This window comes from Cyanidioschyzon merolae, chromosome 17 (assembly GCF_000091205.1).
Source record: "Cyanidioschyzon merolae strain 10D DNA, chromosome 17, complete genome".
Classification (NCBI taxonomy): domain Eukaryota; phylum Rhodophyta; class Bangiophyceae; order Cyanidiales; family Cyanidiaceae; genus Cyanidioschyzon; species Cyanidioschyzon merolae.
Genome location: NC_010143.1, coordinates 293,724 through 307,767, shown reverse-complemented (window position 1 = coordinate 307,767; position 14,044 = coordinate 293,724). Strand labels below are relative to the sequence as shown.

Here is a 14,044-nt window from a genome sequence, read left to right as displayed (position 1 = left end):
ATTTCCAGCAATCCTTGCAGTGGCGAGTTTAACCAGCGTCAATGCACGCGTGGAGTTCTTGCACCGAGACGTCAGCGCCGCCATTAATATCAGAAGGTGTGTCGCACTGAAGACGAGACCCAAGGAGCTGGAGCGATCCAACTTCTTGGGATAGCCTCGTAGGCTCGACGCGTGCGGGGATAAACACTGAAACCGATAGCAGGCAACTGATTGAAAAAGGCTGGGAAGCGTCTGTGAGAAGGTATATATTTTCCCTCTATGATCATGAAATGTTGTCCATTTTACTGGCGATACAAAAGCTCCCGCATGTGTACTTATTGCTGCGAGTGCGTGCACGCCATAGACGCCGACACAGCAAACCCCGGCATCGGCATTCGCGACCGCAAGAGTGCTGCACGAAAGGCATCACGCGATCGTTTGCATCTACTGCAACGACTAAGACACCATTCGAAAGTTTCTTTATTTGTGATACCAACTCGGGACTCGATGAAGCGCGCTCGAAGCCAACAAACTGCCTGTGATGAGACTGCGCGAAACACAATTTCGGGATATAGAGGACTCTGCTTGCGCAACGCGCACGCAGTAAACAGTGCACCATGTACCGGCATGACTGCAGCTTTTGATGCTGCTGTTGCTGCTGCGAGCAGGCGCTACAGTAGCACCACCGCGGGAAAATCGATCTCGCCGTTAACATCCCCGCGCGGTGATTCAGTTTAGTCATGCACCCTGAAGCACCAGCAACGTGCTCTATGCGCGCGCCAGCATCAGTAAGCGGCTGGTACAACATGTGCGCAGTTGAGTCGAAGAACAAGAGCGTCCGGAAGTGCATGGGTGACCGAGGCCTCCCCAGCACCGGTCGCTGTCGACTAGTGTTGCTGCTCGGCTCCTCGAGAAGCAGTATCTGTCGGAGGCGGTTGCTCGGCCGATGAGCTGCTTCCGCATGGCGTTGAGTGCGCACCTCGAAACAGACACAGCAGCATGCAGTGGCTTTGGCGATATATGGAGACCTTCTGCTCAGCGTCTCGTTGGTATGCAGGCTGTGGTTGCCATTGTTTCAACGGGACACTGCTGCCGTCTTCGAGCTCCAGTTGCTGGCACATCCGGGAGCACGCTCGCAGGCGTGCAGCTCTGCCGCATGAAGTAACCATGGGTGTACTTTGGCGTCACGCGGCTCAAAAGTTTCTGGACCGGCGTCCAGTCACCGTTACTGCGGCGACGACTTGCGCAGGCCACCCGAGTCTGCAGATCTGAGGAGTCCGGCTCTCTGCTGACACGTCCGAGGTCTTTTCTGCACAGAAACTAGTTTCTGGCCCGCTTTCTATGATTCGCTGTAGGCGTCTGAGCGGTCCTGGTCAACGCTCGCTGGACGTAGCTGCAGTGCAAGACGTAGCTTTGCAGTTAGTTCCGCTGAAGACCAGCACTCCGTTCCAGGCTCGCTCCCTACGAATTCGTGGACGCTTTCGAGCTATCAAGGTCGGAGCGCGTTAGGCGCGGTCGCAGTCTATAGCGGAACTTTGCGACGAGTGCCGGTGCTTAGCAGCCGTGCTGTGGTGGAAAGACACGACACCCGTGTACCACGGCTGTGCTAATTCAACGAGCAGGGAGCAGCTGCTTGGGAACCAAGCCGTGCACCTTCGAAGACAAGTAACTCGCACGGCCGCCGAAACCGTGTGTTCTCCAGCGTTACGCTTGCGGACAGCACCGAAGCTCGGTTGCTGTCTCACAAGGCCTCTAATGGATCAACCCGGTTTGAACAACCCGGCTGTCCCGCTCTATCGCACTCGGGTTGCGGGTGCACCAACTCCGTCCTAAAAGCCGCAACGCTAGCGTTATTCTGCCCTCATGTCGCATTCCGCTCGAATGCAGGTGGTATCGTCGCGTCGAACGGACTGCAACCTGAAAGCCGCAAGGGCATATCTGGCCCGTTCGTCTAATTTCCTTGAAGAACTCCGCGTATACGCTCTGGAGTGCTGCACTAAATCAGGAAAGGGGATCCCTGGTTCGTTTAAACGATCCCACGCCCATAAAACTACTTATCTGAAGCATTCTGGCTAGTTACATCGATCGTAGACCTTCAGGGATAGCGGACACGCGCGAACTCCTCGGGACATGGGCGGCGGTGCTTTCGGTGCTGCTGGATGCGCGTGCTGTAAACTCAACATCCTGGTATCACTAGATCGATCGAGCTTCTGTTTCCGGTTGCGAAAGGTGATGTGGAGCTGCTGCAACAAAGAGGCGTCAATCCGAAACCGAGAGCTCTCCCGTGCATCCAGGCTCTGAATACTCGCGCATCCAGGAGCGTCTGGATCGATTCATCTACACACCTCAATTACAAACATTAACTGCTGGGGTGCGTTTGTCGGATCTGCAGGCCTGGATGCCGAACCTAAACCGATCCTATCGAGGGTGTCACATGGTGCGTCGATGACAAGGCACGAATGCACACGGGTGCAAAACCTAAGCGTCCTCGACTGCGTCATGCGATAAATCGAGCGCATTCCGCGTGCATCGGCGGCATATTGTAGCAAAACTGATTATTCTGGGGGATTCTCACCTGCGGACACTATCTTTGCATTTCTGGGTCATACAAACACCGGATAACCAGGTCTGCTCGTTCTTTTGTTCCCCTGGAGCTCAATGAAGATGCCGCGGGCTAGCACCTGCTGTTCAAAGAGCCACCTGTGGCATTGCATTTGGCCCTGTGCGCCACGCACGAAGGCCGAAGAGTTTCGTGTTACTCCACCTTATACACTTTCACGAAGAGCCCTGATCCTGTTGAATGCTCCTGAGAAGGCTTTTATTTGCCTCTCTTTTCTGCTTCCCTCGAAGTGCTTTTGGTCAGTTCGCAGTGGAGAACGCCACAAGGCCCGGAGCGTGCTCCGTTCAGCGAAGCCTGCTACTTTGCCTGTCGCGCCGCTGTCTAGTATGCGCCCACGCCTCACAGAACGCGCCCGATAACAGTTTTGATCTGAAAGGTATGGTTCCCAATGTAGGAGACTCTGGATCAGATCGCGCAAAGCGCCCGAGAGTGCGGCAGCACGTGAACCCTTTATCGGAACACCTGCGAACTTTGGTAGAGCTTCCACCGGAATGGCCGGTCGGAGTGTATAACGATCGTCGGGCACCGTTGCATATTGATATTGGTTGTGCGACCGGAACTTTTCTGCTTGAGTTATCGCAGGAAGATCCAAGCTACAACTATGTCGGATTGGAGATTCGTCGTCCACTCGTAGAGTTCGCCAATATACGCGCAGAGCGCGCACACGTGGCCGACAGGGTCTTTTTCGTGTGCTGTAATGCGAACGCTGCCATGGAAAAAATTATATCGACATATACATTGGGCATGGTGCGCCGAATTTCGCTGAACTTTCCGGATCCTTATTTTAAGCGACGTCAGCACAAAAGACGCGTGGTGCAGCCTGAGCTGGTGCACTGCTTGTCGGAAGGCCTGGCCCCTGGCGCAGAAGTGGTGTGCCAAACCGATGTAGCAGAGGTCCACGAGTATATCAGAGAGGTTTTCGTCAGCAGCGGAAAGTTCACCGCCGAAAACCTGAGCGATTCTCCGTATCCCGTGCGGAGCGAGCGTGAGATGCGCTGCATTTTGAACGGTCGACAGATTTTTCGGATTCGATTCGTTCGGTGCTGAGTCGTTGGCGCGCCTTCCACTGGAGCATCCATTCCTATAGGGCACATGCATTAGATACAAAGGTGAATTTCTCCGATGGAGCATCTGGTCGGGTTCGTTGAGAGCTGCTTTTCGAGGCAGGTGTTCGTCTGCAAGCTAAACACGCTGAAATCCTTCGAATGTATTCAAGTTCCTCCCGTGTCCATTGCCATGCCCGTCGATAGAAATACCGCTTTTGCACGAACATAAAATCTTTCCTTCAGTTGGAGAAATGGACGGATCCTTTTTATCTGCATGCAGCCGCTGCGGGAAAAAGACCTAGACCCCCTGCCGAAGAAGCAGCCTAAGCTCCAGTGGCGTCAGACCGAAATGCTGCGGGTGTCTGCTTCGGGAAGAAATGCTCCAGTAGTGTTCCACGATATACTCGATCTATTGCTTGAGGCAGGTGCAGAGAATGCCGCCCAAAACGGCGGCAGATCGTCAGGATTTGAGGCGCTCCGGAGCCAATTTAAACGGCAAATAGCGTTGATGCACACCATTGAATGTCTCAGTCCAGAGACTCCGCTTTTCCAACAACCCCTCCAGAACAGACACCTATCACGCAAGTCAGATGCGCTCCACTATCGAACCCAAGCATAAAGTGCATCTCGCCAGCCGCGGAGCCTCGACGAGCGGCATCTTTTGGCATGCGCTCCGCCACAATACTCTACAGAACGGCTCGAAGCATCCAAGTTTCGTATGACACGACATGACGGAAGCAAAGAAGGCGGAACAATCATGCTGTATCCTATACGGGGCGCAAACAGCGCCCAGCAGCGAACCAATCCCTGTGATTCTGGTGATTTGCGGCAGGGCATCGCCAGCCTTCGTAAGACTTTTGTGTATTCAGTGCTGAGGGCCAGGCACTGCCGCGTTACTTGACGCTCCCGTGGCTAGACAAGGCGCATTAGATGAATCGAATCGTATCTCACTGATGATATTTGACGTTGTCATAGTAGGTGGAGGCCCCGCTGGTTTCTTCGCGGCGATTCATTGTGCTCAGTGTGCGCTAGCGCTCAGCGGCACTCAACCGCGGGTGCTTATCTTCGAAGCCGGTTCTCAAGTGCTGGGGAAGGTTCGTATAAGCGGTGGTGGACGATGTAACGTGACGCACGCAGCGTTCGATCTGCAAACTTTTTCCGGACGTTATCCACGTGGAAGTCGTGAGCTACTCGGACCGTTGAGTCGCTTTGGGCCTCGCGAAACCTTCGACTGGTTTGAGCGTCGCGGAGTTAAGTTAAAGGTAGAATCTGATCGAAGAGTTTTTCCGGTTTCTAATAAAAGCCAGAGTATAGTAGACGCCCTCGTTTCAGAGGCTGATCGGCTTGGTGTGCAAGTCGAGACAAACTGCAAAGTCACGGACGTTGCACACGAGCGCGAGGGCGACCAGCCGCTGTTCCGAGTCGACGTTGCAAAGCGCGGGCACTTTAGTTCGCGGAGGCTGATGTTGGCAACTGGAGCCTCACAAAGAGCACTCGACTGGGCCCAGATGCTCGGCGATCATCGCGTCGTGCCGCTCGTACCCAGTCTGTTTAGCTTTACGGTATGCCCCGAGAGACATGCATGGCTTCTCGAGCTGGCTGGCATCGCGATACCAGAAGCTGAGGTCAGTTTCGCGGAGCCGAGCGCGCAACCCGCGTCCCGAGCAACTCTAAATGGCCCTGCACTAAAGGAGACTGGTCCATTGCTCATAAGTCACAGTGGTATAACGGGGCCAGCGGTGCTTGCCCTATCTGCTTTTGGCGCTCGAGTATTTTGTGAACGCAAGTACCGCTTCACTGCTCAATTGAATTTCATTCCTTCTTTCGGCCCTTTCACGGAGGTCATGGAGAGCTGGCGGAAGAGCTCGGGTCGTCGTCTTGGCATTCTCACCAGGAATCCCTTCATGTTGCCTCGGAGGCTCTGGGCTGCACTTGTAACCAAGGTAGCTCGAATTCATAGCACGCAAAATTACGCAAACCTAAGCGCAGCGGAAATGAAACGTCTCGGTGATGCTCTTACTCGCTGTGAGCTTCATATAGTGGGCCGCTCTCCCTTCAAGGAAGAGTTCGTAATGGCAGGCGGCGTCGACCTTCGCGATGTGAATATGGCCTCGTGCGAGAGCAAGCGCGTGCCAGGTCTATACTTTGGCGGGGAAGTGCTCGATGTCGACGGTGTAACCGGCGGCTTCAATTTGCAAAACGCCTGGACAACAGGTTACTGTGCAGGAGTTGCCATGGGGGCGGCAATCGCGCATCCAAGAGAAGCACCTCTTGCGAAATGATCGTTGCAAGAGTCCCGACCAAGTGCCCTGCGATGACGTCGCTGGGATAATGGCGTCCGAGAGTCACTCTCGAGAGCGAGATGCTGATTGCCCAGAAGTGCACGCAAAGCGCTAAACACACATTTCGAGGACTCAAAGCGCAACATAACCATCTTGTCCAGAAACATGCGATGGCGGCTGCTCTCGTCGAGTGGCCAGAAGGAAAGGAAAAGCGTTCCCCAGGGGCCAGAAACACGTGACGGGTATTGTGACTGGGGCGCGGTCGTCTGAAGATGCTCTTCACCACAAGCTCGGCTAGCGCTGGCACTAGGAAACAGTGCAGCAGCAGAGGCCATGCAAAAGGACTGTTTGCGACGAGCCCCACAAGCAAAGGGAAGAAGAACCAAATGGTACCGTCACAACTCGAAGAAATCACCCGGACGAAGAGGGGAATAGATCTCTTCTTCGTGCTCTGAAGGGCTTTGTAGAGTCTTGCGGAGAAGAGCTTTTCCCCCGCTGATTTGGGTAGACCCAAGGCAACCTTTACCGCGTCCAAAAAAAATCGCACAAGATAGACGTCGAAGAGGACGGATAAGGCGATATAGGCTGTACAGAAAGAACTACCGCAGCGCTCTATCATTGAGACCGCAGGCCAGTTTCCTAGAGTCCTCGCCAACCCAGAATTCAGTGCTCTCGTTTCCAGCTTCGAAGCCAGGAAGCACCAACACGCCCTCACTACTACTGGGAGTGCCTTTCTCAAGAAACTGCAGTTCCTAACAAGTATAGGCGAGAAACTGGGCTTCCCGAACTCAAGGCACGCGTCTTGTTTCGACGATACAGTTCTGGGCGTGCATCCCTAGGGGTGGATTCACACCCAAGGCTGGCTGCTTGTTCAGGTGCACGACACCGACCTCTCGATCTACCATGGAAAGCAGTGTTCCATATCGGTTGCTCTCGTGCCTATATTCTATTTGGCAGTCATCAGCCTGAGAATGCTGCGCAGTTTGGCGAGAATGCAACTGTCCTTGGTTTGTGTGCGTTGGTTTCATGTGCGTTGTACTCAGTGCAGTGAATTCTGGACTATCTGGATCACCGCAACCTTACTGGTTATGTTTGCTCTTCTAGCGGGTATTTAACGAAAGTATTGTATCCTGTAGATTAGGGAAAGGTTATGGAAAGGCTTTATACTGTCAATATTAGCTGGCGAGAAATAAAAACTTACTCGACGAGGTTAGTCGTTCAATGGATCAACAAGGGGATGGACCATCCATATCTTAGCTTTTATCCCGGAGGTCGCGTCGACGAAACAGAACCATCCGATCACTATGTGCAAGGCTGCCCCGTAGCCGATTCACGCCACTCCATACGTTCCCTAAGAAATAACATTGAAAAATCGACAGGAAATGAGCTTCTCGCATCGTTGGAACGGACGGTGGCGAAGAGACGTGGATGTATAAAGCAAAACGCGCGCTTCTACTGGAAACCATCGCGCGCTGAGCAGCATGGTGTAGAATTGGTACTAAAATAGGAGCGCTCATTAGATTGGAGATGGGTTTTCGAATCACTAGATGAGACTGCATTCGAGAGAAATGCGAGAACTCTACACGGGCACTCAGCAAGAGGCAAATAACTATTTCTGAAGACTAGAAAAGCGAGTAATCCGCCATTATCAGCCTCGGCGGTGTATGAATCGAATGGTCAAACTGAATGAATCATTAAATAGCTCATCATTTCTCGAGGCATAACTCGGGGCGGCTCCTTCCCACATACCTGTTTCCTGTTCCTAGATTACACTGCTTCATATTACTCAAAACGGTTAGCGGGACACTGCTGGGACAAGATTTGAGCTTCTCTTCGTGCGTATTTACTCTCCCTGGCCCAGTCCAGTCAAAGGTGTCTACTCTACCGTCAAACGCAATTTATATGATCTATGATACAGAAGAGTCATTCGCATCCGTGATAGCGGTCTTCGCAAAATCGTTCTCTGCTTTCAAAACACCACGACTGCTGCGTTGCTCCTCAACTCATGCGAGAGAGGAAGCGAAAAGGCGCGCTTCGGTTCATGGGCATGCTCGCGACGGAGCAGAAAGCGAAAATTTAGTTAAGAAATAGAGGATACATGAATAGAGAGGGCAAGTTTCGGTAACACGCTCGGAGCAGTGCGTCTGGACGGTGCGTCTGGATTCTGCGGGGAAAACGGATGTGAAGCTGAGCAACAACGTTCATGCTGGCCAGCCATGGAGCGAGAAAGGTGAAGATAGAGTTGCCCTCTGCGAGAAACCACGACGCATTCCAACAATATCGGGAAGAGCATCGGCGGAGCTCGTGCAAGGTTTCTCGTCTACAGGGGTGAAACGGAAAGCTTTTACATGGACCACGGAGACCGGCAGAGAATTTAGCTGGGAGGACATCAAGAAACTCGTGAAACCTAGGACTGAGTCGAGCAACATGACTCGTTTTTAATCTTTAGAGAAGATGAATAGAACGATCATTTCAGGGGCATAGATCGCCGATTTAAGACCGCCATGGCTGCCAGGGTACCTCTAAATAAAGAGGGCCAAGTTAAATACATGAACAGAAAGTAGATCAAGAAAAGCAATTTCCCAGAGGTCGATACCATCTGGGCTCGAGAATGATGCGCGCTATTAGGAATACCAATGGGCGGAATGGCAGCTTCAGGACCAGTCTCAACGCCCTTGGCAATTTGTCGAGCAGGGACAATGCTTTGCTTTCTCCAGTCAGAGAATGCGAATGCGTCCAAGTGGCTCATGCGTACGATTCCTGTTGGGCGCATATGGAAACGTGCTCGAGCCGCCAACGGTTTTAATTGTACAGGGCAGGGCAGCGCGCATTTGCCAACTTCTTCAATGACTTGGGAAAGAATATGACCGAGAAATCGTGTCGTTTGATGGTATCCGATTATTATGAACGTGCTGGACCGTTAAAAGGCTTCACTCCCACGCCTTCAACGAGAGCGCATGACAAGTGCTAGAATCGATTCTATGTGAGTCTCATCGATCAGTTTTTTACGGCATCCAGGCAACATGTGCATGGGCGCCTGCGGGAACAGGTCGAAAAAAATACATTGAAACTGAACTGGGTGTACGAGATATTATTCGGTACGCCGGTTCACCGTCAGATGCCATCATGGATGAAGATGAGATGCTTTCTTGGCTGTGATTCCAACTTTACGCATTCCGGCAAGCGGTTTCTGCATCGTGACTTGAAGATCTCGACCAACGTCCGGAAACTTCTCGTGCTTCCTGAGCTTTCAGCAGCTCTGTCTCAAGCGAAATTTCGAGGAAATCGCTCATTACTCAGTGTCGGCGTTGCGCTGAAACGGTGAAGACGACCGTCGAGAAGAATCTCAGCCGCCAGGAGTGATCGCACTCGATTCCCAACTGGCACGTGTCGCTGGTGTGGTACTGTTCGTTAATCCAGCAAAGTTTCAACGTCGCATGTATACGCAGGGAACGATTTTCCGTGGCAAGTGATGAACTACGATGAGGCTAAGTCATTCTACATTCGTGAGTGAGAGTCTCGTCTGGAGCTTGCGAAAGAGCCCCGAACCCAGGATGAGGAGAGATATCCTCGCCAGATACTGCGCTCGAGAGCGCTGCGCATCTCTACTGGGCTCCAAAGATATGTGGATTCAAGGGCTCTTCTTGTTAATGACGGCGACATGACAGAAGAACACTCTATACGAGAAGATTCGCTGGAGATCTTGTGCTTTGCATCCGTGTTGGCTATGCAGAGTGATGGATATTTCAAACAGCGATCTCTTCTCTCACAACCAAGTTGTTTTGCATGCAATGCGCAGCCGCGCATCCTTTCCCACGGAATGTTACCGCGGGTGCTTCTAGTGGAAGCGACAGCATGACGGAACGCATACTGTACTTCATGGAATTTCACAACTTGGCAGAGGTGACGCGCTGCGTTTTTGGACAATTATCGAATGCCCAGTACGCCCTCTAGAGTTGATATAATCCTGAAGTGAAATTTAAATGTGAAACTGAGCCGCGCACTCGCTTTATGCATGTCGACTTTGTCGATCTTCTTTATAGATGTACAGCCTTAACATTCGATGCACAGCACCAAGGGCTGATGGATGCATAAGCAGTTTGGGGTTTGCGATCGTTCTCTTGGAGTAGCACTGTCGACACTCTGCCCCTGGAATTTTGGTACGTCACCGTTATAAAGAGTATTCGTGACACCCTCAAACGACGGTGCTTCGAATAAACAATTTGATCATCCAATCCATGTGTAAAAGAATTCTTTCTTATCTTTTTATTACCTCTTGCATAGTCAAATAAGGAATTTCGAAGAATTTTTTTTCTACTTCAACGCAAATCTTGGGCGCAGCAATCCGCGCTGCTCTATGGACGAAATAAAACACTCGGTCACCTTCCATGACGATTTCTTCACGAGCTCACGCCGAACACATACTGAGCATTTCATTCCATATAATCAATTTCTTCCGGAAGACGAATCATTCATCTTTTTGTGGCTATCGACGAAAATGCAGTCCACACCAGCGTCATACCTCTACATGGATATCTTTCAGATGATTCCATATCTTCTGTTTCCATAGAAAAGGCTCTTGGACTCGGACTCGCATCATAGCAGCGATCGCTTCTAGTCGACAGTGCTTCAACAATTTGCACGAATGGAGCGTAAACGGATCGAAATTTCTCGATTCGATCGCTTGCGCGAATTTCCCTTCTAGCATTTGTTCCACCATGGACAACATCGAATTCCACAAATCTTTTATCGAATGGAACAGTGCGCGTTCACGCATCGGACAGATAGCTCGTTTATGTGATTGCCCCGGAAAAGCTTATGATCTTGGGGCATGATATCGGGATCGGAAACGGAGAACGCAACCGAGGGGAGCCTCAAGTACTCTTCATCGACCTACTGCAAGCGATGAAGTAAACGTTCACGCTTCAGAGGGCCGCCCTATGAGGAGAATATGTGGTGTAACCATGGGAATTTTATACCGCAGCCAAGTGCATCTACTGCAATGGGCACACCGAGGCGATGTAAGAAGAAGATGAAAATGGCAAGCAGGGTGTAGATAGCAACTTCCGCATCTGCTTTAATTGCGTCGGCAGCTGCCGGAAGCATCATAATCAGGACCTTGATGCTGTCATCCAGATCAATCGAATTCTGGCAACGCGGCTGGAGAAATGGAAAGACCTGCATATTTAAAGCCGGCGGTGAGAGAAAGCAAGAGGAAGCAGTCGCGTAAAAATGCCGCAAATGCTGGTGTTGATGGCAAAGGGACCGGACCCAAACTTTAGAGTAAACATCCGTGTTAGGTGAATGTGCCCGGTTCCATTTGAATTTGACGTGGATGTATCTGCGTGCATGCATAAAGGAGCCGAAGATGCTGTATCGGTGGCGGCGCACGCGCAGAACTTGGAAATAGTGATGCATTCAAGGGCTTTTCACAGCAGCGTCTTATGAAAGTGCTGTTTCACAAAGATGCCCGCTGGATGTGGCCAGGCCATACGCATAATGATCTGCGTAGAAATTTGTCATGTACTTTGCTGCTTTCTCCCCGAAAGGCACTTCTGGGATGCTTCGGCTCAGGTTCCTTCTGCGCGGGCTGCCTGCTGCATTTCACGAGAAGAAAATACCGTATTTCAATATCGGGCTGATATCGCTCAGCATGCGCCGTATCGAAAAGCCAGTGTTTCTTGCCAGCCGCCCTAGTGCAAGTTTACGAAATCATGAACTGGTTGCAAGTTTGCTCTATTCATAGTACAACTCGTTGCTCCGAAACTGGGACTTCAGCATTCGTGGAAAGATTGCGCAGGTTTGTATCGAGTGGAGCAAAACCCAGTGCGTAGCAAGCTTCATGCAGGAGGCATCTCGGATTCAAATTTACGATGTCGATCAATGGGAATCGTTCTCGGGAAAATGCTGACTGGCAACAAGCCGCGGCTTGGTTTTCGGCCTGTTTTCGACAACAAAGCACTGCCCCTGTTCCAGCAAAGCTGCTGTTCGGACGCGCGTTCAGCGTACGAACGAGAGGTCGCCACTCGATCCACCTAATCGTGATGAATGCATGAATACATACTGCAGGAAAAAGGATACACATTTCACGCCTATGGATGGTATATATTCGCCCATTCGCGGATGCCCCAGCCTTTTTCAACCGATATCCTGCTGTCAGGTTCAGTTTCTATCCCTGTACACTTAGAGCCTGATATACTGCCCCAAAAAGTGGATCACGTCAGCTCCTCGGGTCTTGTCTTCAGCACCGCACATCATCTGATATTGACGATGGCGCTGAAATCTCGGTTCGCGAACTCCATGCATTTCTTCTCACTCGTGATACTCATCGGTGCAAGGAGTCCTCGAATGCGCGCCCTCAATGCCACTTGCAGCTCTGTGATGTCTCTGTCCATTTCCATCGCCGAGGCGATCCGTTGCCTTCTTTCCATCTCGACCTTGTGAAGCGTGCACCCCAGCTCATCCCTGAGATTTTTGGTTTTTGAAAATGAATGCAAATCTTTAGGCCCTGAGGTGAGGACCTTCCTGGAGCGAGGAGGACTTGCGGACGACATGCGACATGTGCCTCGGTGTAACCATGTGCTGAGATCTTCAGCGATTCGTCCAGTAGAGCGATCAGTACGTTTCACAATAGAAAACATTCCTTCGATTGGATTTTTCCAGGGAGTGTATGAAGGATTGAAAAGCAGCTCTACCCCAGACAGGATCGGCAAGAGCTCGAACGCAAGGGGAATGTTGCAATGCTACGGTGTCCAATAGAAGGCCGTCGTGAGACGTCAGGGGAAAGTCTTCAATGGTTCGACGTAGCAGGTGCTGTTGCATGATTCTCTTCTACGAGCGAAACCGAGGCCGCCAAGTAAATCCACCGCAGCTAGAATAGATGATAATATCCTCGTTCTCTGTGAGTTTCATCTTACATACAACCGGCTGCCTGCTCTGCGAATACCCATACACGCACCGACCGTATTTTCCTAATAAAGTCTGATTGACAGAGAAAACGATCCGGAGTTCCTCTACTTCTTACAGATCGCAACGTTCCAGGAGTTCTGCTGAGGCGATTTCAGCGGGAGATTGCCGTGCATGAGACTGGGCTCTTTTCTCCGGCAGTATACCTCTGTTTTCAGCGCCACCCGAACAAGCTCGTGAGAAAAGTGACGCCCGTGTTCGCTATTATCTTCGCTTTTGCTTTCCGTAAAAAACGATCAACGGGTCCAATTCCTACAATTCACCGCAACCATGCTTTGAGAATATCGGTACTTGGCGCGGAGCGCATATACTCCTTTCTTTCAGTGTTCCTGAGCCGTCTGAGTACTGTTGTATGACTGACCTGAAGGATAAATACAGTCCTGCAGGGATTGTTTACTAAAGAATATATCCTACAGGCTATTCATCTAAGATGTACACAATAAATTACATAGTGACCTCGATCTCGTGCTCTACACTGAGAAAAATCATTCGATTTTATACAGCGGGGTTGGAACTGAATTAAGTTGAAAGCAACTAGAGGAACAAGAATCATTTTTAGCTGCCAGGTACGCGCAGCAGGTTAGCCGCCAGGGTGGCATCGCGATTCGAGGCTGCACTGGATCCAGTTCAATCGTGGAATGTTTAGAATTAATATGCACAAATATGGATTGCAGCTTGGTACACGATACAGGCTGGTTGCTTCCCCGGGGATGGCACATTTACGTTTTCCTATGGCATACATAACTCTTTCTAAGCTTCTATACGAATTTTTCGCCACAATTGGCGACCTTTCACACCTTTTGGAAGCATACCTTTAATTGCATGTTCCAATGCTCTTTTTCCACCTATTTGATAAAAATAACGAATCTTCATCCCTCCTGGACGTCCTGAATGACGACGATAAGATTTATTTTTATATTTATTACCCGTTACTTGAATCTGGTTAGCTTGCACAATTTCAATACAGGTCACGGATTGTGTTAATAATGTTTTCACCACTCTAGAAGCTACGCGCCCCGGGGAAGCGGAGTCGGATCTGAGACTGCTGCGCGCAGGTTGCTCTCGCTCGAGGAAAGCCAGCACTGCTGTGGAAATATAGTCGTGAGCTTGCCTTGGTCGCAACCTGGGCAAAAGCCAACTCGCCACAATAG

At 50.9% G+C, this 14,044-nt stretch overlaps 3 protein-coding genes and 1 non-coding gene across 4 annotated transcripts, besides 1 other annotated feature; 2 read left to right on the top strand and 2 right to left on the bottom strand.

Moving 5' to 3' along the window:
- Nucleotides 1–265: 265 nt before the first annotated feature.
- CYME_CMQ130T lies at nt 266–1,851 on the bottom strand. The gene has a single exon (XR_002461553.1). It is a non-coding gene; the product is annotated as a hypothetical transcript (transcript).
- Nucleotides 1,852–2,779: 928 nt separating this feature from the next.
- Nucleotides 2,780–3,646, top strand: CYME_CMQ129C (unknown metyltransferase; the record flags this gene model as incomplete). Its single annotated transcript, XM_005538017.1, has 1 exon — nt 2,780–3,646. One exon carries the CDS (start codon nt 2,780–2,782, stop codon nt 3,644–3,646), a length of 867 nt encoding a protein of 288 aa, XP_005538074.1.
- Nucleotides 3,647–4,598: 952 nt separating this feature from the next.
- On the top strand, nt 4,599–5,927 carry CYME_CMQ128C (uncharacterized protein; the record flags this gene model as incomplete). The annotated part of the gene is made up of 1 exon (XM_005538016.1): nt 4,599–5,927. The coding sequence occupies one exon, from the start codon at nt 4,599–4,601 to the stop codon at nt 5,925–5,927; it is 1,329 nt and encodes a 442-aa protein (XP_005538073.1).
- On the bottom strand, nt 5,833–6,546 carry CYME_CMQ127C (hypothetical protein, conserved; the record flags this gene model as incomplete). The annotated part of the gene is made up of 1 exon (XM_005538015.1): nt 5,833–6,546. One exon carries the CDS (start codon nt 6,544–6,546, stop codon nt 5,833–5,835), a length of 714 nt encoding a protein of 237 aa, XP_005538072.1.
- A 4,099-nt stretch (nt 6,547–10,645) lies between these two features.
- Nucleotides 10,646–12,151: a sequence feature (possible transcribed region).
- The last annotated feature ends 1,893 nt before the right edge of the window (nt 12,152–14,044 follow it).